This window comes from Ovis canadensis, chromosome 3 (assembly GCF_042477335.2).
Source record: "Ovis canadensis isolate MfBH-ARS-UI-01 breed Bighorn chromosome 3, ARS-UI_OviCan_v2, whole genome shotgun sequence".
NCBI lineage: Eukaryota > Metazoa > Chordata > Mammalia > Artiodactyla > Bovidae > Ovis > Ovis canadensis.
Genome location: NC_091247.1, coordinates 214388989 through 214413757, shown reverse-complemented (window position 1 = coordinate 214413757; position 24769 = coordinate 214388989). Strand labels below are relative to the sequence as shown.

The 24769-nt window shown below is 43.8% G+C and overlaps 1 protein-coding gene across 1 annotated transcript in view; it reads left to right on the top strand.

Moving 5' to 3' along the window:
- The window catches only part of LOC138437856 (antigen WC1.1-like), a 54295-nt gene extending 32722 nt beyond the window's left edge, over positions 1-21573 (top strand). Inside the window, exons 8-20 of the mRNA XM_069585827.1 lie at positions 381-695; positions 5032-5340; positions 5434-5742; positions 9863-9955; positions 10032-10346; positions 11463-11777; positions 14774-14815; positions 14903-15217; positions 15467-15499; positions 16044-16181; positions 16564-16653; positions 17515-17652; positions 21047-21573. Coding sequence (XP_069441928.1) covers positions 381-695; positions 5032-5340; positions 5434-5742; positions 9863-9955; positions 10032-10346; positions 11463-11777; positions 14774-14815; positions 14903-15217; positions 15467-15499; positions 16044-16181; positions 16564-16653; positions 17515-17652; positions 21047-21192 — 2558 coding nt within the window. The 3' untranslated portion in view covers positions 21193-21573. The remainder of the gene's footprint in view (positions 1-380; positions 696-5031; positions 5341-5433; positions 5743-9862; positions 9956-10031; positions 10347-11462; positions 11778-14773; positions 14816-14902; positions 15218-15466; positions 15500-16043; positions 16182-16563; positions 16654-17514; positions 17653-21046) is intronic.
- The last annotated feature ends 3196 nt before the right edge of the window (positions 21574-24769 follow it).

The following is a 24769-nucleotide window of genomic DNA, read 5'->3' as shown; positions in this document are numbered from 1 at the left end:
TTATTTAACTTTTCTTTACCTTTTTTTTAAAACCTTTCCTCCTACTTTTCAACCTTATTAATTCTCTTGCCACTGCTATAAGAAACCAGACCCAGCTGCTGCCCAGTGCAGTGCTGCTGCTGCTGCTGCCAAGTCGCTTCAATCGTGTCCGACTCTTAGCGACCCCATGGACTGCAGCCTACCAGGCTCCTCTGTCCATGGGATTGTCCAGGCAAGAGTACTGGAGTGGGTTGCCATTGCCTTCTGCACGAGTGCAAAGATTCCATATCAGAACCAGCAGAGTCTGCAGCCTCAGTACTGCTCAGGTGAGGGTCCCACAGGACAGACGACCCTTCTCATTCTCCAGGTCAACGCCCCGTGTCCAAATTCTCTCTCCTCAGGTAGCAGACAGCTCCGCCTGGTGGACGGAGGTGGTCCCTGCGCCGGGAGAGTGGAGATCCTTGACCAAGGCTCCTGGGGCACCATCTGTGATGACCGCTGGGACCTGGATGATGCCCATGTGGTGTGCAGACAACTGGGCTGTGGAAAAGCCCTCCAAGCCACTGTCTCTTCTTCCTTTGGGGCGGGATCAGGGCCCGTTTGGCTGGGCAACGTGAAGTGCACAGGAAAGGAGTCCCACGTGTGGAGGTGCCCTTCCTGGGGCTGGGGGAAGCACTACTGCGATCACAGCGAGGATGCAGGAGTCATCTGCTCAGGTATGGTCAGTTCATGCCCACCAGCGGGGAGAATGGAATGTTCCAAGAAAGCTGGTGTCTGATCAGAGGGACAATAGGGGACTGGTGGGCTAGAGAGGACTGAGACAACTACCCATCCTCCCCGAGTGCCCTGTAGCTGTGAGCAATGAGCTTCGTATACTTTCCTCTTACAAGTCTCTGCTATTCTGTTCTTCTCCAGTGCTCTTACCTGACACTAAAATAACTTTGTTTATTCTTCCAGTTAAAATAAATCCTCATCATTTTTTTTTCGTAATTCACTTTTTGTAAGAGTGAAACATTTGCTAACAGCCACATACACACTCCCTTTGCACAGGAAGGCTATGAGTGGGAGGGACAAAAAATGAGGATGTACTTTCCTGGGTGGAGTTGTTTCTATACAGACAGTGTGAGACATTATTTTGCACTAGGCTAGTATGAGTGGAGGCTACTCCTACTATAGGAGGATATCATTTACATGTATAGAGGGTATCCCTACAGGGGTTATCATTTAACAGATCAGAGATTCTAATGGATTTGTGCCAGATTTCAAGTTTCCTTTGTAAATTTAGGCATAAATGTTCATTGTTCTTTGATGGTAGAGAATTGCTTATGGAATGGTCTGAGTCTTAATTCTTCCATTGTTACTAGAAAAGTCTCCCTCTCAAATTTTTCCTTTAAAATATCTGTATAAATGCAAACTTTGGAGGAACACTTAGCCATGTACTGACAAGTCCAAGGTGGAGGTAATAAAACTTGAATTTCTGTGTTTTATGTTAAGAGATTATATAGTTTATATTTGATGACTTCAATGATATAAGAGAATTGCATTTGGGGGCTTATTTGGAGTAAGTGGACAAATATAATTTTTGAAGAAGGTGGAAAAGATTTCATAGTAGCTGGGAGGAAGGAGAATGGCAATGGGAGCTGATGAAGGCAAGTGTGAGGTTCTCTGAGCAGCACTGAGGGGCCAAATGTGGTGTGAAGGATGCTACGTGTGGCTAAGGACACAGGATGTGTACACAGCAAGAGACCAGACAAGGATATGTCTTTACTATATTTAATATCTTCACTCACATCTGCCTTCTATTTAATAATTATCTTGGAATTATCACACACTTATTCTTCCATGTAAATTTTAAAATCAAGTAGAAAATAAAAAAGATATACTTTATCTCAGAAGTCTCTATCCTGTTATGCATAAGACTTTATTGATTATTCAGCATATATTTGAATATTTCACATGTATCAGGGTATATAAAACAGAATACAAGAAATACCTTTTTCTTGTTCTGTCTAAATTTTTAATCGCAGAATTAATATAACAATATCAATAACCTCAGATATGCAGATGACACCACCCTAATGGCAGAAAGTAAAGAGGAACAGAGGAGAGACTCTTGATGAAAGTGGAAGAGAAGAGTGAAAAAGCTGGCTTGAAACTCCACATTCAAAAAACTAATATCATGGCATCCAGTCCCATCACTTCATGGCAAAGAGATGAGGAAAAAATGGAAACATCAACAGACTTTATTTTCTTGGGCTCCAAAATCACTGCAGACTGTGACTGCAGCCATGAAATTAAAAGACACTTGCTCCTTGGAAGAAAAGCTATGACAAACCTAGACAGCATATTAAAAAGCAGAGACATTACTTTGTGACAAATGTCCGTATAAGTCAAGCTATGCTTTTTTTTTTTTTTTCCCCAGTAGTTATGTATGGACGTGAGAGTTGGATCATAATGAAGGCTGAGCACTGAAGAATTGATGCTTTTGAACTGTGGTGCTGGAGAAGACTCTGGAGAGTCCCTTGGACAGCAAGGAGATCAAATCAGTCAATCCTAAAGGAAATCAACCCTGAATAACTCATTGGAAGGATGTATGCCGAAGCTGAAGCTCCAATACTTTGGCCACATGATGAGAAGAAATGACTCATTGGAAAAGACCCTGAGGCTGGGAAAGATTGAAGACCAGAGAAGAAGGGGACGACAGAGGATGAGATGGTTGGATGGCATCACTGAAACAATGGACATGAGTTTGAGTAAACTCAGGGAGATAGTGAAGGACAGGGAAGCCTGGAGCGCTGCAGTCCATGGGGTCACAAAGAGTCGAACACGACTGAGTGACTGAGCAACAAAAACAACCAGTTAAACAAAAATGTTTTAATCAGAATGTGTAGCCTGTGACCAAACTCCCAGCCAGAGGAGGCTAGGGGTCCTGACCCGGGCCTCTCTGGGGAGATGAAAGTGGATTAATAATAAGAGGCAAGCAGATCATCCTTCCCTCATCATTCATTCTTATATCAGTGGTCAAGCTAATCCTTCAATTCTTTGATTTCTGTGGTGTCTTTTCTGTTCTCTCCTGCTCTCTATAGTAGATTTTTATTCTGTTACATCATTCTTTTTGAGACTTCAAAGTTCACATACTTATGCAATCAGAGTCCTTTACCAGGACAAATTCCACCATTACATACATAACCATGAGCACACTCAGAAACCAGGCAAATTATTTTAAAAATTATTCTTTATGATGTGCAGGTTTTTTTTTTTTCCCATTGGATTACCTTTTCTCTGTCCAAATAGGGTCCCTGAAGGATGAAATCATGATCATGAGTCTTTTCCTTGGTCACTCTCTCATACTCCATCCACTCCCCGTTTAACCTACCACTCACCCCACCTCACTCCCCACAGAAGCTCTTCCCTTTTAGAGTGTCCTTTCCATCTATTTGTAGCTCTTAAGATCATTTCTTCTTTTCTGCATGGGGGGAATTGGGAAAGGGTAGCAGTGTTAGGTGGCAAACGGGAGAAGCACAGGGGATAAAAGGTGTTAAAATCTTGTTGAACAAGTATTTGGTTTCCAAATCTATGTTGCATCACTATTGGAGTTTTTGCAATTTAGAAATCTCTAAAATATATACGACTTGTTTGCTCTCTGCTATCGTCCCCTCACTCTCCTTTTTCATAGCTTACTGGATTCTTATCTCAGAAATCCAAATAGGAAAGGAATATACAATTGGCATATAGATAGGGTTCAGTTCGGTTCAGTTCAGTTCAGTTCAGTCGCTCAGTTGTGTGCGACACTTTGCGACCCCATGAATCGTAGCACACCAGGCCTCCATGTCCATCACCAACACCCGGAATTCACCCATACTCACGTTCATCGAGTCGGTGATGCCATCCAGCTATCTCGTCCTCTGTCATCCCCTTCTCCTCCTGTCCCCAATCCCTCCCAGCATCAGAGTCTTTTCCAATGAGTCAACTCTTCACATGAGGTGGCCAAAATACTGGAGTTTCAGCTTTAGCATCATTCCTTCCAAAGAACACCCAGGGCTGATGTCCTTTAGAATGGACTGGTTGGACCTCCTTGCAGTCCAAGGGACTCTCAAGAGTCTTCTCCAACACCACAGCTCAAAAGCATCAGTTCTTCTGTGTATTCTTGCCACCTCTTCTGCTTCTGTTAGGTCCATACCATTTCTGTCCTTTATGGAGCCCATCTTTGCATGAAATGTTCCCTTGGTATCTCTAATTTTCTTGAAGAGATCTCTAGTCTTTCCCATTCTGTTGTTTTCCTTTGAATACATTAAATTATCATCACTCCTTCACATTTCCTCAGAATCTCATGTCTAGGATGAAGTAATCAACTAACTCAGTTGTCTTGCATAATCCCATTGAGACTTCACTTTCTCTCAGGTGTGTTCATAAATCCTAGGTTTTTAAGAAAGATGGCTAGGATCATTCCCTCCCTCTCCTATGACTCTCTGAGTTTTCATCATTTCCAAACTTAACTGTGAACAACTTCTTTCACAATTAGGTTACCTAATTGTGACCTAATGCCTGCACTCAGATCCAGCCCGCATGATGTTCCCATCCCCAGTGACTTGAATATTGGCTCAGAGAAAATTTCCCAAAATTCTAGCCCCAGAAATTTCAGGATGGCCTTCTAAACTTCTCTGGCTCTTAGGCCTCTAACCTCTCGAATCCCATGATCTTTTTTCACTCTCATTTAATTCAGCTATGCACTCAAGTTTGAATGTGTACCACGGGGCAGTTTCTTTGGGCCTTGAAGTTACCTGGCCCACAGATAAGAATTAACATTCCTAACCAATATATATTCTTGGGATTCAGCCCTTCCAAACTGACCCTGCCATCCTTCTGGATATCTCTTCAGAAACTTGCTCATGAAAATGCAATTTGACAATGACAGTCAAATTCTCTCTTCTTATCCCCTCTTATTCCACTGCTGGAAAGAAAAACTTTCCCACCATTGCCTGTGAGGTGTTGTTTCCAATTATCAAGCCAGGTTCATGAACACTCACTGGGTTTGTTCTTTGTTTCTCTTAGGATTTGTGCGTCTGTCTGGAGGGGCTGGACCCTGCTCAGGGCGAGTAGAAGTGCATTCTGGAGAAGCCTGGACCCCAGTATCTGATGGGAACTTCACACTCCCCACTGCCCAAGTCATCTGTGCAGAGCTGGGGTGTGGCAAGGCTGTGTCTGTCCTGGGACAAGTATCCTTCAGAGAGTCCGATGGCCAGGTCTGGGCTGAAGAGTTCAGGTGTGAGGGGGAGGAGCCTGAGCTCCGGGTCTGCCCCAGAGTGCCCTGTCCAGGGGGCACTTGTCACCACAGTCGGGCTGTTCAGGTTGTCTGTTCAGGTGAGATGCCTGTCAGGATTTAGCCTCTGTGTACACTCACTTCAAGCTAAAAAAGAAATAAGATTTTTCTGAAATCCTGTCTGTTTCTATCAGTGTACACAGATGTCCGGCTTGTGACAAACGGCTCCTCTCAGTGTGAGGGGCAGGTGGAGATGAACATTTCTGGACAATGGAGAGCGCTCTGTGCCTCCCACTGGAGTCTGGCCAATGCCAATGTTGTCTGTCATCAGCTCGGCTGTGGAGTCGCCATCTCCACTCCAAATGGAGCAGAAGGAAGTGATCAACTCTGGAAAGCCCAATTTCACTGCTCAGGGACTGAGTCCTTCCTGTGGAAATGCCCTGTGACTGTCCTGGGTGTTCCTGACTGTTCCCATGGCAACACGGTGTCTGTGATTTGCTCAGGTAAGGGAGGGAAGGGCTACTATACTTAGGATGCTCCTGGAGTGAAATGTCCCCAGAGCAGAGAGTAAGGGAAAACAGGCTTAAAAAGAAAGATATTCTATAGTGAAATGTTTAATCTTGTTACTGAACTCGGTTTTCAGCTGCTCATTACTCAAGAACCCAACACTGAGAGACAAGTGTGGGGTAAAATTAAAGACAGTTTTGTTGAGGAAAGCTTTGTCTGGGGAGGCCTTACAAATGGCTGTGAAAAGAAGAGAGGCAAAAAGCAAAGGAGAAAAGGAAAGATATAAGCATCTGAATGCAGAGTCCCAAAGATTAGCAAGAAGAGATAAGAAAGCCTTCTTCAGCGATCAGTGAAAAGAAATAGACGAAAACAACAGAATGGGAAAGTCTAGAGATCTCTTCAAGAAAATTAGAGATACCAAGGGAACATTTCATGCAAAGATGGGCTCGATAAAGGACAGTAATGGTCTGGACCTAACAGAAGCAGAAGATAGTAAGAAGAGGTGGCAGGAATACTCAGAAGAACTGTACAAAGAAGATCTTCACGACCCAGATAATCATGATGATGTGATCACTAATCTAGAGCCAGACATCTTCGAATGTGAACTCAAGTGGGCCTTAGAAAGCATCACTGCGAACAAAGCTAGTGGAGGTGATGGAATTCCAGGTGAGCTGTTTCAAATCCTGAAAGATGATGCTGTGAAAGTGCTGCACTCAATATGCCAGCAAATTTGGAAAACCCAGCAGTGGCCACAGGACTGGAAAAGGTCAGTTTTCATTCCAGTTCCAAAGAAAAGCAATGCCAAAGAATGCTCAAACTACCGCACAATTGCACTCATCTCACATGCTAGTAAAGTAATGTTCAAAATTCTCCAAGCCAGGCTTCAGCAATACGTGAACCATGAACTTCCAGATGTTCAAGCTGGTTTTACAAAAGGCAGAGGAACCAGAAATCAAATTGCCAACATCCGCTGGATCATGGAAAAAGCAAGAGAGTTCCAGAAAAACATCTATTTCAGCTTTATTGACTATGCCAAAGCCTTTGACTGTGTGGATCACAATAAACTGTAGAAAATTCTGAAAGAGATGGGAATACCAGACCACCTGACCTGCCTCTTGAGAAATCTGTATGCAGGCCAGGAAGCAACAGTTAGAACTTGACATGGAACAACAGACTGGTTCCAAATAGGAAGAGGATTGTGTCAAGGCTGTATATTGTCACCCTGCTTATTTAACTTATATGCAGAGTACATCATGAGAAACACTGGACTGGAAGAAACACAAGCTGGAATCAAGATTGCCAGGAGAAATATCAATAACCTCAGATATGCAGATGACACCACCCTTATGGCAGAAAGTGAAGAGGAACTAAAAAGCCTCTTGATGACAGTGAAGGAGGAGAGTGAAAAAGTTGGCTTAAAGCTCAACATTCAGAAAACGAAGATCATGGCATCTGGTCCCATCACTTCATGGGAAATAGATGGGGAAACAGTGAAAGCAGTGTCAGACTTTATTTTTTTGGGCTCCAAAATCTCTGCAGATGGTGACTGCAGCAATGAAATTAAAAGACGCTTACTCCTTGGAAGAAAAGTTATGACCAACCTAGACAGTATATTCAAAAGCAGAGACATTACTTTGCCGACTAAGGTCCATCTAGTCAAGGCTATGGTTTTTCCAGTGGTTATGTATGGATGTGAGAGTTGGACTGTGAAGAAGGCTGAGCACCGAAGAATTGATGCTTTTGAACTGTGGTGTTGGAGAAGACTCTTGAGAGTCCCTTGGACTGCAAGGAGATCCAACCAGTCCATTCTGAAGGAGATCAGCCCTGGGATTTCTTTGGAAGGAATGATGCTAAAACTGAAACTCCAGTATTTGGCCACCTCATGCGAAGAGTTGATTCATTGGAAAACTCTGATGCTGGGAGGGATTGGGGGCAGGAGGAGAAGGGGACGACAGAGGATGAGATACCTGGATGGCATCACTGACTCGATGGACATGAGTCTGACTGAACTCCAGGAGTTGATGATGACCAGGGAGGCCTGGCATGCTGCAGTTCATGGGGTCGCAAAGAGTTGCACACGACTGAGCGACTGAACTGAACTGAACTGAATGTGCTGATACACTCATTCTCTAGTTCTTAATTTCAGCTGTAGAATTTTTTTTTAACAGGCAGTTCTATTCTGTATGTTTGTCTTTATTTTTCAAAATTTAATACTATGCATACCCCGCTCTTATTAGATAAAAATAATAAACACGATTTTCATTTGTTTTTGTTATCTTTTCCCTGCCAGGATGCATGTCATGTTAATCAATTCTTTGTGCACTTTAATCATGGCTATTTAAATTCTGTGTCAGACTATAAAACTCTTAGAGGAAAACATAGGCAGAACATTCTTTGACATAAGTTGCAACAAGATATTTTTTGATCAAATTCCTAAAGAAAATAAAAACAAAAAAACAGGATCTAATTAAACTTAAAAGCTTCCACATATCAAAGGAAACCATAAACAGAACAAAAAGACATCTCTCAGAAAGGGAGAAAATATTTGCAAATGAAGTAATTAACAGGGGTTAATCTTCAAAATACACAGACAACTCAATCAACAAACCAAACAATCCAATGAAAAAATGGGAAAAAGACCTAAATAGACATTTTTTTTCGGACATACAGATGGCTAACAAATACATCACTAATAATTAGAGAGATGCAAGTCAAAACTTCAGGCTGGTAATAGTTCACACCAGTTAGAATGTCTTTCAGTAAAAAATCTGCAAATAAATCCTGGAGAGGATGTCTAGAAAAGGGAATCCTCCTACATATGAGTATGTAAATTGGTACAACTACTGTGGGTTGCCATGCCCTCCTCCAGGGGACATTCCAATCCAAGGATCAAAGCCAGGTCTCCCACACTGCAGGCGGATTCTTTACTGTCTGAGCCACCAGACTCAGAAGCCCTACACTATTGATACTTAGTATAAAACAGATAGTGCTTGAAGAATCCCATAGACATGGAGCCTGATGGGCTACAATCCATAGTGTCACAGAGTCAGACACGACTGAAGTGTCTTAGCATGCATGCACACAGAAATAGATAAATAATAACTTTTTCTAGCACAGGGAACTCTACTCAGTGTTCTGTGGTGACTAAATAGGAAGTAAATCCAAGAAAGAGGGCAGATGTGTGTGTGTGTGTGTGTGTGTGAGTGTGTGTGTATATATTTATAAATATAAATAGATAGATAGATATAGTTGTTGTTGTTTAGTTACTGAGTTGTGTCTGACTCTTTTGTGACCTCATGGACGGCCATGCTCCATGGTCCATAGGATTTCTTAGGCAAGAATACTGGAGTGGATTGCCATTTTTTTCTCCAAAGGCTGTTCTCAACCCAGGGATGGAACCCCAGTCTCCTGTTTGGCAGGCAGATTCTTTACCACTGAGTCACCTGGGAAGCCCTTATGTATGTGTATAACTTACTAAATTTGCTGTACAGCGAGAGCTACCATAACATTGTAAAGCAATTATAGTCAAATAAAAATTAATAAAATAAAATAAATTTTGTCAGGTAACATTAAGAGCCAAATACCCTGGGAAATTTTTTAATGTTTCTTTTTGCTCTGGTGTTCCATGAGATCTCTTTTATATAAGTATTTTTAAAACCACAAACATTGTAGATAAATAAGTGTACAACTCCTTCAGAAAATCCTTTGTTTTGCTTCTTCTATTTAGGGGTAGATTAAGGATAGAACATCTTGTTTAACTCATTCTTAGGGCAAAGCTTGGCTTAAAACAGGAATCGTGCCATGTCAGGACAAGGGCTCTTCCTGGAGAAAGGGAACACTAAGATTCTGGTAACTTTACCAGTGTGTTCCAGCTTTCATCTCAGCTCCATCACTAGGTCACTATTTTTTTTTTTCTTTTGAACTTTCTGCTTTGTACTGGGGTATAGCCGATTAACAATGTTGTTATCATTTCAGGTGAACAGCCAGGGACACGGCTATACATATACATGTATCCATTTCCCCCCAAACTTCCCTCTGCTCCTAAAATTTTTTTAATTTCACTGACTTTCCTGTTCTTTAACCCTCCCAACCCTCTAATCATCGCTTTTTCTTCAGGAAACCAGACCCAGGTGCTGCCCCAGTGTGACCACTTTGTGTCTGAACCAGCAGGATCTGCGGCCTCAGAGGAGAGCGCCCCCTACTGCTCAGGTGAGAGTCCCACGGGACAGAAGACCCTTCTCATTCCCCAGGTCACCGCTCCATTGTCCCATTTCTCTCTCCTCAGACAGCAGGCAGCTCCGCCTGGTGGACGGGGGCGGTCCCTGCGCCGGGAGAGTGGAGATCCTTGACCAGGGCTCCTGGGGCACCATCTGTGATGACGGCTGGGACCTGGACGATGCCCGCGTGGTGTGCAGGCAGCTGGGCTGTGGAGAAGCCCTCAACGCCACGGGGTCTGCTCACTTCGGGGCGGGATCAGGGCCCATCTGGCTGGACGACCTGAACTGCACAGGAAATGAGTCCCACGTGTGGAGGTGCCCTTCCCGGGGCTGGGGGCGGCACGACTGCAGACACAAGGAGGACGCGGGGGTCATCTGCTCAGGTCAGCACTCCACACTGTCCACAGGCTGGGGGAGGGGTGGGGCCCTGGAGGACGGGGGTCTGAGCCCTGAGGGAGAGATGCTGAAAGGACCAGACAAGGAGGCTTCCTCCCGTGGAGCCTGTCTTCCCAGCAGACGTGAAGACGAGGTGCTTTCACTGCCTCCTGCAGTAGCTGAGATTCTGGTCCTTTCTTCTCAGCAGTGTTTCCTGGCAGAGCCTTTTCTCACAGTTTTTCTTGAAATCAGGGCTCACCCTTCTGGTACATAGAGTAGAGAAGTCTTAAAGCCACTGTGCTAGTTTTTGTTTGTTCTATAACAAGTTGCTACATTGTTAGTGGTTTAAAACAACATATTTATTTCCTTACACTTCTCTAGCTTAGATGTCCAGCAGGGATCTCACTGGGATCAAGGTTTCAGCAGGGCCACGTCACTTCTGAGCCTCTAGGAAAGAATCTGTTTCCTGTCTTTTCAAGCTTCTAGAAGCTGCCTGCCTTCCTTCACGCATAACCCCCTTCTGTTCATCACCAGACCAGCAACGCTCCCCCTCTCTGACCATTATCCATATTCACATCTCCCTCTCACTAGAATGAGGAAAAAGATTCCACTTTAAAGGATAGTGAGTCTAAGAATGTGATTAGACTGTGCTCAGGTGGTTAATCCGCCATATTTCAGGTGACTCTTATCATCCCAGGGACCATACCTTAATCACATGTGTAAAGTCCCTTTTGCCAGATAAGGAAACACAGACACAGCTTCCATGTAGACACCTGTGGGTCCATTATTCTATCTGCCTCCACACTGTCCACATCACATCCCTTTCATACACTCTCTTAGATGTTTTGTCAGGAGGCAGGAGTCAGCTGCCTCTCCCTGCAGGTGTCCAGGTTGGTCTTCCTCTCAGTTCATATCAACTACATCATGATGGTAGAAATATTTAGAAAGACAGACAGAAATGGACAAAGTCAGGTGAAGAGGAGACAAGTTTCACTCTGGTCATCTAATGGACTTGCTTCCTCAGCCTGGTCACAGACGAATGTTCACAATTTTGGGGAGAGAGGAAAACCCAGAGCACTGAGTGGGGTGCTCACTCTGTCCTGTCTCCTCCTTTTCAATCTCAGAGTTCCTGGCCCTCAGGATGGTGAGCGAGGACCAGGAGTGCGCTGGGTGGCTGGAAGTTTTCTACAACGGGACCTGGGGCAGTGTCTGCCGCAGCCCCATGGATGATGTCACCGTGTCCATCATCTGCAGTCAGCTTGGCTGTGGGGACAGTGGAAGTGTCAACACCTCTGTTGGTCTCAGGGAAGGTTCTAGACCCCGGTGGGTAGATTTAATTCAGTGTCAGAAAACTGATACCTCTCTCTGGCAGTGTCCTTCTGGCCTGTGGAAATTCAGTTCATGCTCTCCAAAGGAGGAAGCCTACATCTCCTGCGCAGGTGACTTATGTCTGTTTCTGTGTCTTTCCCAACTCTGTGGGATGCTATTAGTGAGATTTGATATTTTAAAGTCTAAGTGATGGGTTTAAGTTGAGTTCATAAAATGAAGTTTGGATGGAGCTAATTTAATCTACATGTTCCAAACTTGCTTTATTAAATTTTTAATTGATATAACTGATACATTATATTTTTTGCTGTGTACAATATAATGCTTATATGTTTGTGTGTACTGCTAAATGATCACTACAGTAAGTCTAGTTAAATATTTTTCTTACATGATGATAATTTTTAAGATATATTTTCTTGCCATCTTTCAAATAGACAGTACAGTATTCACTATAGTCACCATGCTGTATGTTATATCTCTTCACCTATTAATTTTATAATTCAAATTTATACCTTTTGATTACCTATGCCTGCAGCAAATCCCCCACTTCTGGCAGCCACCAACTACTCAGCATCTCTGAACTTGCTTTTTGTTTTAATATTACACATATAAATGAGATTATATGGTATTTTTCTTTCTCTGCCTGATTTGTCTCACTTAACATAATGCCCTTGAGGTCCATCCATGTTGTTGAAACTGGCGAGATTTTCCTTTTTTTTAAATGGGTGGATATAAGTCTATATTACATTTTCTTTATCCATTCATCAGTGAAGACTTATATTGTTTGACTCATATATATTGCTATAAAATACTGATGGATCTGGATAGGACTACCAAAACTAAGTTGAATAAAAGTGGTGAGGGTAGACGTTTTTTGTGTGTGTCTGATTTCAGAGGAAAAGCTTTTGGTTTCTTATAGTCAAGTATGATGTTAGCTGTGTACTTTTCATATGGCCTTATTATGTTGAGATGCAATCCTTCTATACCTACTTTGTAAAAGAGTTTTTACTGTAAGTGCATGTTGAATTTGTCAAACACTTTTTCTGCATCCTTTGAGGATGTGATTTTTACCTTTGGTGTATCACATTGATTAATTTGTGAATGTTGAAATATCCTTGTATCCTTGGAGCAAATATCACTTGATCTTGGTGTGTGATTCTTTTAGTGTATTGTCACATTCAGTTTTCTAATATTTGTTGACAATTTTTGCACCTGTATTTATCAGAGTATTAGCCCGTAATTTTCTTTTCTCATGGTGTCCTTATCTGGCTTTGGTATCAGACTAATGTTGGCTTCAGAAAATGAATTTGGAAATGCTCTTTTCTTCTGTTTTTGGAAGAGTTTGAGAAGGCTCCACCACTAGATACTGTTACATTGGGATTTGAGATTTCAGCAATAAATTTTGAATGAAAGAAATAAATGTTGGCAAGGCAACAAATAGTCAAATCATAGCACCTTATTCCTTCAACATTTCTCTCTCTGTTTCTCTTCCTCTTTCCCTCCCCCTCCACATACACACACAAACACACCCCATTCAGGTACACCTTGAATGGTATGCTGGATGTTGCCTGAAACCCATAGCTAAGAGAATGTGGGATCAGATACTTCAAAAGCAGAGGCTCACTCCCTTCCTTGTCTCTCTTTGCTCATCTCTTTGTCTTTTTCATTTGAAGGCCAAAGAGGCATTAAACTATGAGACCTTTTATTGATGATGTTTTTCTTAAAATTAAACCCTGTGAATTGAGAGGTGGTAAAGTCTTTGACCATGAAAATGAGCAACCTGCTCACAGAGGTCCTGCCATCATTTTCTCAGAGGTTCTCTGCATAGAGTGGGTAGGAGTTTTGATGATAGGATGATATGGAAAGAATATAGAAATATTGATACTTTATGACAGGTACTATTTACCCTTCTGTTTTTTTAATTTATATTTATTTCTGTCAGCTTCCATTCTTTTATATATATTTTCAGTCTTTTGTTTATTATTTCTGCATCTTCTCAACACATATTTTTCTCACTAGGTGTTTTTTAACTATTGCAAAAATTTCTGGCTTACTCAGTGTGTACATATATGTGTCCATATATCTTCTCAGAATTCTACTAAGTCTTTCCTGTATATTTCCGTTTTAAGAGATTCCTAACCAACACTGTGGACTTTTCTGGTGGCTCAGACAGCAAAGAAACTGCCTGCAGTGCGGGAGACCTGGGCTTGATCCCTGGGTAGGGAAGATCCAGTGGAGAAGTGAATAGCAATCCACTCCAGTATGTTTGTCTGGACAATCCTATGGACAGAGGAGCCTGGTGGGCTGCAGTCCATAGAGTCACAAAGAGCTGGACATGGCTGAGTGACTAACACACACACACACACATAACCAACACTACATTGTGGAGCAATTATCTTCCAATTAAAAATAAATTTAGAAAAGAGACTTTCCTTTTACAACAGTAGTCTTCACTTGCCCACTGTCACACCGAATAATAGGTAAGAGTAGTTTATAATCTATCCAATAATTTTCTATTAAAATTATGTACGTGGGATTTTGAATATAAATTGACTCTGTGCTTCTGGACTGGTTATTTTTTAATGTGAACTATTATCATAGACTGTTACCTTTAATTTATATTTGGATTACTATTTCACTGATTAGTATGAATTAAAAAAAAGATATTTTATTTCACTGAATTTTATTTGTCTATTCATTCATTTAATAAATATTTATCAAGCCCCTATCTAGGTATTTAGAAAAGGTTTTCCATAGATATTTGTTGGATGAGTGCATACAATGTGCAGGCACTGTCCTAACAGCAGAAACAAGGCGCATATAAGATACACAAGGTCCTTCTTCTAATGGACCTTTCTCTCAGAGGAGAGTGTGTAAATTTGAAGATGTCTGTGTTTATATTTGCTGTGGGGTGTAAAACTGATAAACAAGTACATATTTAAAGCAATTTCAGCTGGTGTCAGATGCAGTGAATGTTTCAGCCCAGGGGATAATGAGCCTGTGTTTTCACATGTCATTTGCACTGAGCCATGGACCTTAGACAATCTTATGTGGGGACAGGAACACTCTCAGCTGTTGTCCTGATCCACTGTTTCCCTGCTGTTTGCAGGAAGAAGACCCAAGAGCTGTCCAACTGCTGCCCCCTGCACAGGTACGTCAGCCTGCCCCCTCCCCTGTGTCTCCCAGGGTCTCCTTCCTCCCACCAGGGCAGTCACAGGAGGGGCTGCTGCCTTTTCAGACAGAGAGAAGCTCCGGCTCAGGGGAGGAGACAGCGAGTGCTCAGGGCGGGTGGAGGTCTGGCACAGCGGCTCCTGGGGCACCGTGTGCGATGACTCCTGGAGCCTGGCAGAGGCCGAGGTGGTGTGTCAGCAGCTGGGCTGTGGCCAGGCCCTGGAAGCCGTGCGGGCCGCGACATTCGGCCCTGGAAATGGGAGCATCTGGCTGGATGAGGTGCGGTGCGGGGGCCGGGAGTCCTCCCTGTGGGACTGTGCTGCGGAGCCCTGGGGGCAGAGCGACTGCAAGCACGAGGAGGACGCTGGTGTGAGGTGCTCTGGTGAGCGAGGGGCTCGGGGTCCACCCTGGGTGAGCTGGGGCAGCGTGGGGGGCAATGGGCTGGGCCGGGCATCGGGGGGAATTTTGTTCAGACATCATGGGTGCTGGGGCTCTGATCTAGGATGAGGGAGCTGGGAGGACTAGACACTGATGTTGTGGAGACTGAGGGGTGATTTCAGGTTCAGGAAGGAAAAGGTTTGCCTGCGTTCTTGCCAATTCTTCCTCCCCACACTACTGTTTTTCTCTTTAGGTGTAAGGACAACATTGCCCACGACAACAGCAGGTACTGTGATCCATCCATGGGCAAGGGAGAATACTCAAATACTGGGGACCTGTTCTGTGGGCTCTCTGACAGCTCAGAAGAGGAAAGAGTCTGAGGAGCTGTGGCTGTTGGGGAGCAGCCAGGGCATTACACTGGGGCAATCCCCTGCCTTGATGTCCTGGGTCAAATGTTCTCATGCCCAGGGCCGAGGACGTCTGGTTCCCATGTTGTAGAATCTGAGGAACTCCCACCTGCCCCTGTGTCTTGCTTGTCATCAGTGAGGTGCAGGTCCCTGGATGTTTGATGCTCTGTCTCCTGAAGCCCAAGGAGAGGGGATGAGCTGGGTCCTCAGAGGCTGTCTCGGCAGGGCTGCTCCCTGACAATCCCCAGCTCTGCCTTGGGGCCCCACTGGCCAGAGTGGAGTTGACTTGTCTCAGGACGAGACCTGGGGGAGCCCTGACACTGTCTGAAGCTGAGACGCCATTGTCCGGAGCTCCTGAAAATGCTGACACAGGAGATTTCTCTGTGCCCAAGACTATCTCCAGCTGTTTTTCCTTTCTCCTAGGGACCAGAACAACCTCAAATTCTCTCCCTGGCATCTTCTCCCTGCCTGGGGTCCTCTGCCTCATCCTGGGGTCCCTTCTCTTCCTAGTCCTCATCATCCTGGTGACTCAGCTGCTCAGATGGAGAGCAGAGCGCAGAGGTGGGCTGCAGGGGTACCTGGGGACCAGGGAGAGTGTGTGAAGGCAGGAGATGGGGCAGGTGTGAGGAGGGGAACCTGGGCCAGGTACTGTTCTTAGTTGCAGACTCCATATGCTCCTTGCTGAGCTCTAAGGGCTGAGTAGACAGAGGTTTTTAGGACTGGGGAAGGAACTCTCATGAGTCATGGCCTCGTCTGTGACACCAGACAGAGTTGGTGCTGAGCTGTAATCAGGGTCACATGAGGGGAGAAAGTGCTGACGTGGTACATGGGTAGATGATGCTGAGGTCCTGGCAGCCCCCATGTGAGCACCAGGGAATGAAGGTGGGCTGGCTGGATTGGGGTATCTGGGGAAGCTCCTTTGACCTGCTGGGTGATCTCTCAGCCTTATCTAGCTATGAAGATGCTCTTGCTGAAGCTGTGTATGAGGAGCTCGATTACCTTCTGACACAGAAGGAAGGTCTGGGCAGCCCAGGTGAGTGTCTCATCTGCCCTGCTGGGATCTCTGGTTGTCACCACCCCCTGGCTGTGCACATCTTCTCAGCACCTGCAGACCCCATGTGTGCCCCAGGCTCACAGACACGGCTCCTCCAGAGAGGCAGGATGGCCTCTCAGAGCCCTGTGATCTCCCAGCCCCTGTCTGCACTGCAGAAGCCAGGCCTGTCCCTTCTCAGCCTTAACACAGGTCCCGGGGGTGTGGGGTGGGTCATTCTGTGTGTTGTGTGATGTTAGTCTCCACATGAGGCTTCCCGTCAGATTTCTCACTGACTAAACTGCCATATTACACCAGAGATGGTGAGGACAACAGTGACTCCAGATCCGCTCCAGGAAAGAGAGGTGGACCTGGCTCAGCTGGGCTTTGGGGAGGAGAGTTTCCCTCAGAGGAGATGTAAGGGGAGTGGTTTTCCTCTGATGGACCAGTGGCATCCCTTGTGTCATGATGGGGCTCCTCCTCTTTCTCTGGCTGTTCTGTGATGTCTCATGTCGGGGCTGGTCACTGTGTCCAGAATCACCACAGGCACACAATGTTTTTTAAATATAACACCTGTAAAGCACAATTTGTCAAAGTCCTTTAGCAATGCTCAAGGGTGGAAGAGTTACTTTGAGATATGTAGTTTCCACCAGAAAATATTAAGATATGTAAAATCATGTTTTGGCTTAAGGACACATAAAAATGAAACATGGTCTTAGAGAAAAAAGTCTTTGAAACACGGAGCGACTGGTGCCTCTATTTAGAAACTCAGAAACTCTGGGTCAGAAGGTACCTTAGGTATTCCCCAGAACAACCCACTAACTGCAGTTCATACACTCCCTTGTCTGCTCTTGGAACCCCCAGATCAGAGGACTGATGTCCCTGCTGAAAATTATGATGATGCTAAAGAAGTACCAGTGCCTGGAACTCCTCCTGCCTCTCAGGGGAGCGAGGAGGAAGTGCCCCCAGAGAAGGACAATGGGGTGAGGTCCTCTCAGACCGGTGAGTGGGGTCAGTTGATCTCCTGCAATCTTTCTATCTGGAAAGAGTGAATTTGTGCTCCTCAATGCCCAGCCTCCCTAGAGATTCAAAATATAGGTAATCTCATACATTTGGTAGCATCATCTTGACCATATGCCATATTTAATGCTGTCAGACTCCTTGCAAGGAGTGAGGAATCACTCTGCTTTTGGCATTTATGTCTCCATAATGTGACATAAACTTATCACTTTATATGTGATATACTTGCATGAAGATTTATAGCTTAGGGAATTTCCTGGTGGTCCAGAGGTCAGGATTCTGCACTTTCACTGCTAGGGCCTAGGTTCAACCCTGGTCAAGGAACTAAGATCCCGTAAGCATTGTGTCATGGCCAAAAGAGAAACTTATCAATTAATTGAGCATGTTTTTCCAGTGGTCATGTGTAGATGTGAGAGTTGGACTGTGAAGAAAGCTTAGCACTGAAGAATTGATGCTTTTGAACTGTGGTGTTGGAGAAGACTCTTGAGAGTCCCTTGGACTGCAAGGAGATCCAACCAGTCCATTCTGAAGGAGATCAGCCCTAGGATTTATTTCGAAGGAATGATGCTAAAACTGAAACTCCAGTACTTTGGCCACCTCATGCAAAGAGCTGACTCATTGGAAAAGAGTCTAATGCTAGGAGGGATTGGAGGCAGGAGGAGAAGGGGACGACAGAGGATGAGATGGCTGGATGGCATCATGCACTCGATGGATATGAGTCTGAGTGAACTCCGGGAGTTGGCGATGGACAGGGAGGCCTGGAGTGCTGCAATTCATGGGGTTGCAAAGAGTCGGACACGACTGAGTGACTGAACTGAACTGAAAAGAAAGCTATGTGCTAAAGAGTTGATACTTTTGAACTTTAGTGTTGGAGAGATTCTTCAGAAACCCTTGGATGGCAAGGAGACAAACCCAGTCAATTAAAGGAAATCAATCTTTAATATTCATTGGTAGGAGTGAGCTGAAGTAGAAGTTCCAATACCTTGGCCAACTGATGTGAAGAACTGACTCTTAGAACAGACCCTCATTCTGGGAAAGAGTGAAGGCAGGAAGAGAAGGAGATGACATAGGATGAGATGGTTGGATGGCATCACCGACTCGATGGATATGAGTTTGAGCAAGCTCTGGGAGTTGTTGATAGACAGGGAAGCCTTGTGTGCTGCAGTCCATGGTGTCACAGAGAGTCAGGCATGACTGACTGAACTGAACTGAACCAAATTCAAAGGTGGAACAAGTGTTTTAATAATATCTTTGCACTGTCGCATACTTGAAGACAAACCTTTCAGTATCATAGTAATCCAGATCTACGCCAAATCAGTAATGCTGAAGAAGCTGAAGTTGCCATTCTATGAAGACCTACATGACCTTTTAGAACTATCACCTAAAAAAGATGTCCTTTTCATTATAAGGGACTGGAATGCAAAAGTAGGAAGTCAAGAGATACCTGGAGTAACAGCCAAATTTGGCCATGGAGTACAAAATGAGACAAGGCAAAGGCTAATAGAGTTTTGCCAAGAGAACGCACTGATCATAACAAACGCCCTCTTCCAAGAACACAAGAGAGGACTCTACATGTGGACATCATCAGATGGTCAGTACCGAAATCAGATTGATTATATTCTTTGCAGCCAAAGATGGAGACGCTCTATACAGTCAGCAAAACAAGACCAGGAGCTGACTGTGGCTCAGATCATGAACTCCTTATTGCCAAATTCAGACTTAAACTGAAGAAAATAGATAAACCTACTAGACCATTCAGGTAGGACCTAAATCAAATTGTGGTTATACAGTAGAAGTGACAAATAGATTCAGGGGATTAAGTCTGATAGTCAGAGTGCCTGATGAATTATGGACAGAGGTTCGTGACATTGTACAGGAGGCAGGGATCAAGACCATTCCCAAGAAAAAGAAATACAAAATGGCAAAATGGTCTCCTCAGAGGCCTCCTCAGACATGAGGAGACCTTACAAACAGCTGAGAAAAGATGAGAAGTGAAACCAAAGGAGAAAAGGAAAGGCATATCCATTTGAATACAGACTTCCAAAGAATAGCAAGGAGAGATAAGAAAGCCTTCCTCACTGATCAATGCAAAGAAACAGAGGAAAACAATGGAATAGTGAAAACTAGAGATCTCATCAAGAAAATTACAGATACCAGGGATATTTCATGCAAAGAATGGTACAATAAAGGACAGAAATGTTATGGACCTAACAAAAGCAGAAGATATTAAGAAGAGGTGGCAAGAATACCCAGAAGACCTATACAAAAAAATCTTCATTACCCAGATAATCACAAAGGTGTGATCACTAACCTAGAGCCAGATATCCTGGAATGAGAAGTCAAGTGGGCGTTAGGAAGTATCACTACGATAAAGCTAGTGGAGGTGATGAATACCAGTTGAGTTCTTTCAAATCCTAAAAGATGATGCTGTGAAAGTGCTGCACTCAATATGCCAGCACATTTGGAAAACTTAGCAGTGGACACAGTACCTGAAAAGGTCAGTTTTCATTCCAATCCCAAAGAAAGGCAGTGCCAAAGTATGCTCAAACTACCACACAATTGCACTCATCTCACATGCTAGTAAAGTAATGTTCAAAATTCTCCAAGCCAGGCTTCAGCAATACGTGAACCATGAACTTCCAGATGTTCAAGCTGGTTTTAGAAAAGGCAGAGGAACTAGAGATCAAATTGCCAACATCTGCTGGTCATGGAAAAAGCAAGAGAGTTCCAGAGAAACATCTATTTCTGCTTTATTGACTATGCCAAAGCCTTTGACTGTGTGTATCCCAATAAACTGATATTTCAGTAGCTGCAAGAAGATACTCATTCTCTAGAAAAGAGTATTTCTCCATCTGAGGACCTGTGTAGTTCCTGTGGAGAAGATATCTGTGGCTGCGCCTTTGATACCATTTGTGGACATTTGGGAACAGGAGTCAAGTCAGCCAAGAGCAGACCTGGGTTGTGAGTGAGGAATTCAGATTTTTCCTGCTTCCAGTCTCCCTCTTATTGTGAATTTGCATCTATCACCTGTGAAAGAAGAACATTTTGGATTCCTTTTTATGATTCTTACCATTGCTGGGTATCTCGTTGGTATTGTGTTGCCTGAAAGCAGGTCTCCCAGAGCTCGTGAGCACAGGTCTCCTGTGATGCAGGATTTCCACATGCACTGAGGCCCGGGAGACCACATGAACTGGATCTGAGAGGACAGCTGGGATCCATCCTCACTGGAACTCATGTGAAATAGCCTGAGCCTCCCTCCCCACACCTGGGTCCAAGGGATGCTTTGTCATAAGCACTTGCTTGACTCCCTTCCGCCAGAGGGTTCTGTCCCATCCTCGTGTCTCAGTTCTAATCAAACTTCTCTTTCCTATTTCAGGCTCTTCTCTGAACTTCTCCAGAGAGGCTGCTGATCCTGGGGAAGGAGAAGAGAGCCTCTGGCTGCTCCAGGGGAAGAAAGGGGACGCTGGGTACGATGATGTTGAACTCAGTGCCCTGGGAACAACCCCAGAGACTTTCTCGTGATGCTGTGTCAAATATGAGATAAAGCCTCAGATATTCTAATTGCCTGTATTTCAATAGAGTAGTGCTGACCTGTAATTGTGTCATATGAAAATTGCTCAAAATGAAATATTCTGAATAAATTAACTTTTTGCTGTGCTGTTAATTTAGCAAGCTCCATGTCAAATGCTTTTAGAGGATTGGCCCTCAAATGCCATCTTCCTGAAAGGAAATGCAAGATGAGTGAGCTGACCTGCTTTCTCACCTGTCTTAGAGGCTAATGAGGGCATGCTCACAAGTGCTCCAGGTCACTCTTATTTAGAAAAGGATGTAAACTTGGTCTACATTCACACACCCTTTCATAAAAGATGAACTCATGGGGGGAAAAAATAACAATTCTAAACATCTCTGAGTTTGTAACTTGTTCCTGAACACCAGACTGGGTGTGAGCTTCAAAGTGAAAGGTTGGCTGGTGGGAAAGAATGGATACAGATTTCCTTATCCTGCCTCAATATTCACAGCCAATTAAAACTCTAACTGTACATAACTGCCTCTTCTTTTTTCATCTCTCATTTATTCCTTTACAGATACCTCTTTTCTACCTCCCATGTCTATTTGATTATCCAATCCTTATAAATCCATTCCTTCTTCTCCATCTCTTCCTACTGTTTCTTCAGGATGCTGCTATTTCTTGTCTCTCCAAGGATCTCTCCTTCTAAGTGAATTATATCAGTTCATATACATCTTCAAGTTGATGGAAGGCAACTTGGTGCTCACCCACACCCTGTATTCAGGTGGGACAAGAGGGCAAGAAAGTGGAGGCCTAGGCAGAGGGGATCCGGAAGAATGTATGTAGATAGAAAGATCAGGAACATTTGGCTATTTATGTTTCAGAGATATGGATGGAGGCATCTGACATGACTGATCTCTTAGAGGAAGAATTTCAGACCAAGGGGCTTCTTCGAAAACATCTGTTCTTCAGATGTTTCAAGATTGTTTCAAGGTTCCTTTAATCTGGTTACTACTGAAAATGTAATTGTGATCCTGCTGTGACTCCTCAGGGTAGAGAGAGCTGTCATGAAGAAGTGGCAAAGTAAAGATTACGTTTACACAGCACTACCCCCGCAAACCCCCTGCACCCCCCACCCCCCGGCCAATTCCATTGTGGACATGTGGAGAAGCTGCTGAACTAATATAAAACCTGAGAGTGCTGGCCTGGTTGTGAGCTGGACCCATCCAGTTTCTTGGTTGATGACTCTGGATGGTTTCTAGAGCTCCACCCTCCACTCATGCTTGCACTCTTCATAGTTCTAGGCTGTGCTTGGGGATGGGAAGATGCCCAGGGCTTCTTCCAGGGCAGCTCACATGGCTATTCACTTGGGAAGTGATGAAATAGATGATATATGATGAAATAAGGCAGACATGCAAGGAGCTCAGTGAACTCCAAGAAAACACAGATAAACTATTAAATTCAGGAAGACAATATGTGAAGAAAATAAGATTAAAAAACTATCATCATCATTATTATTGTTTTTAATGTTTGGTTGCACTGAGTCTTTGTTGCTGCACATGGGCTTTCTCTAAATGCAGCAAGCAGGCACTACTCTTCTTTGTGGGCAGCAGGTTTCTCTATGCGAGGGCTTCTCTTATTGTGAACAGTTTCTAGGCACCCAGGTTTCAGGGGTTGCAGCACAGCCTCCTACTTGTGATTTGCGGGTCCTAGAGCTCAGGCTCAGTAATTGTTGAGCTAGAGCTCAGTAATTGTTGAGCTAGGGTGTTACTTCACAGAATAAATTCAGATTTCTTTTTAACAGAGATACAAATCATGAAAAAGGAAGTAAACAGGGAGTTTGCTGATGGTTTTGTGGTTAGGAGTCGATGCACTTGCTGCTGTGGTCTGGATTCAATGCCAGTCAGGGAAGTGAGATCCCTCAAGCTTTGCAGTAAGGCAAAGAGAATAACAGAAGGAACAGAACAGAAAAATGAACCAAACAGTAATTCAGATGCTTAAGATTCAGTTCAGTTCAGTGGGTCAGTCGTGTCCGACTCTGCGACCCCATGGACTGCAGCACGCCAGGCTTCCCTGTCCATCACCAGCACCTAGAGCTTGTCCAAACTCATGTCCATTGAGTCAGTGATGCCATCATCCAACTGTTTCATTCCCTGTCATCGCCTTCTCCTCCTGCCCTCAATTTTTCCCAGCATCAGGGTCTTTCCTAATGAGTCAGTTTTTCGCATCAGGTTGTCAAAATATTGGAGTTTCAGCTTCAGCATCAGTCCTTCCAATGAATATTCAGGACTGACTTCCTTTAGGATGGACTGGTTGGATCAGCTGCTTAAGGCTACAATGAATGACATGCAACAAAATGAAAAATGCTGCCTAGAGCATCAACAGCAGAAGACCCTGTAACTCAGAAGGCAGGACCATTGAGATTACCCAGCCAGGGGACAAAGGAAAAGAGGAATGACCAAGTGTGGAAGAACCTGTGTGAACTGTGGGGCAACATTCACAAAAACAACCTGCACATTATTGGAGTCCCTGAAGGAGAAGAGAGGGAGAAAGGGACAGAGATTGTACTTCAAGAAATAATACCAGAAAAGTCCCAAATCTGATGAGATTTAGACATCCAAGTTCATGTAGCTAATAGGTCACTCCTCAGAGGTCATTCAAAATGATCATCCCCAAGACACATTACTTATAATCAAGAAAAAGAGAATTCTATCAGCAGCAAGAGAAAAGTAAATGCTCACAAAAGAGAAATTCCCTTAAAAATATCAGTGGACTTCTGAGTAGAAACCTGACAGTCCAGGAGAGAAAGGATGATATATTCAATCTTATGAAAACAAACAAAAAAAAACCTACCAACCAAGAATAATTTTCTCAGAAAGGTTGTTTTTCATAAATGAAGACGATATAAACTTTCCCGATATAAAGTCAAATCATGAATATCCTGTTGAGGAAAATAACATTTGATGGAATTCATCAACATTAGGCTTGTCTTACAAGATTGCTGAGGGCAATTCTTCAAACTAAATGAATGATGCTGATTTTTATATGAAAGAAGTAGAAATATGCAACAGACTTGTAAACGTAAGTGCTGAACCCAATTGCGCACACTCTAACGCTGAAATATGGTAGTGCGCTAACCGGTTAGCTTTAGTCTAAAGAAAGTATTAAAATAGCTATAGAGAAAAATATTTTGTTAATGGATACACAATATAGAGAGAGGTAAACTGACATCAAAAACAAAATGCGTAGAAGGGGATAAAAAGGTAGAGCTTTTGCATGTCATTGGAATTAACTTGTTATCAGTGTAGTATATACTGTTGTCCCTCTAAGATGTTTTATGTGAGCCATGTGGCAACAAAAATGTAAAAACCTACAGTAGATTCACAAAAAGTAACAAGAAGGGACTCAAAGAGCAACATTATCCAAAATTATCAGTTCACAGTTCTAACTGTTGTGCAGACAGTTGAGTTGTCCTGGTCTCCACATCATCTTTCAAGATCAGCCCAAGAGGACTCTCCTTCAAAAAGTGAAAGACTAATTAAGCTGTCTGTTATTTTAAGGCAAAGAAATCTTTTGGCCCCTCATCTCCTT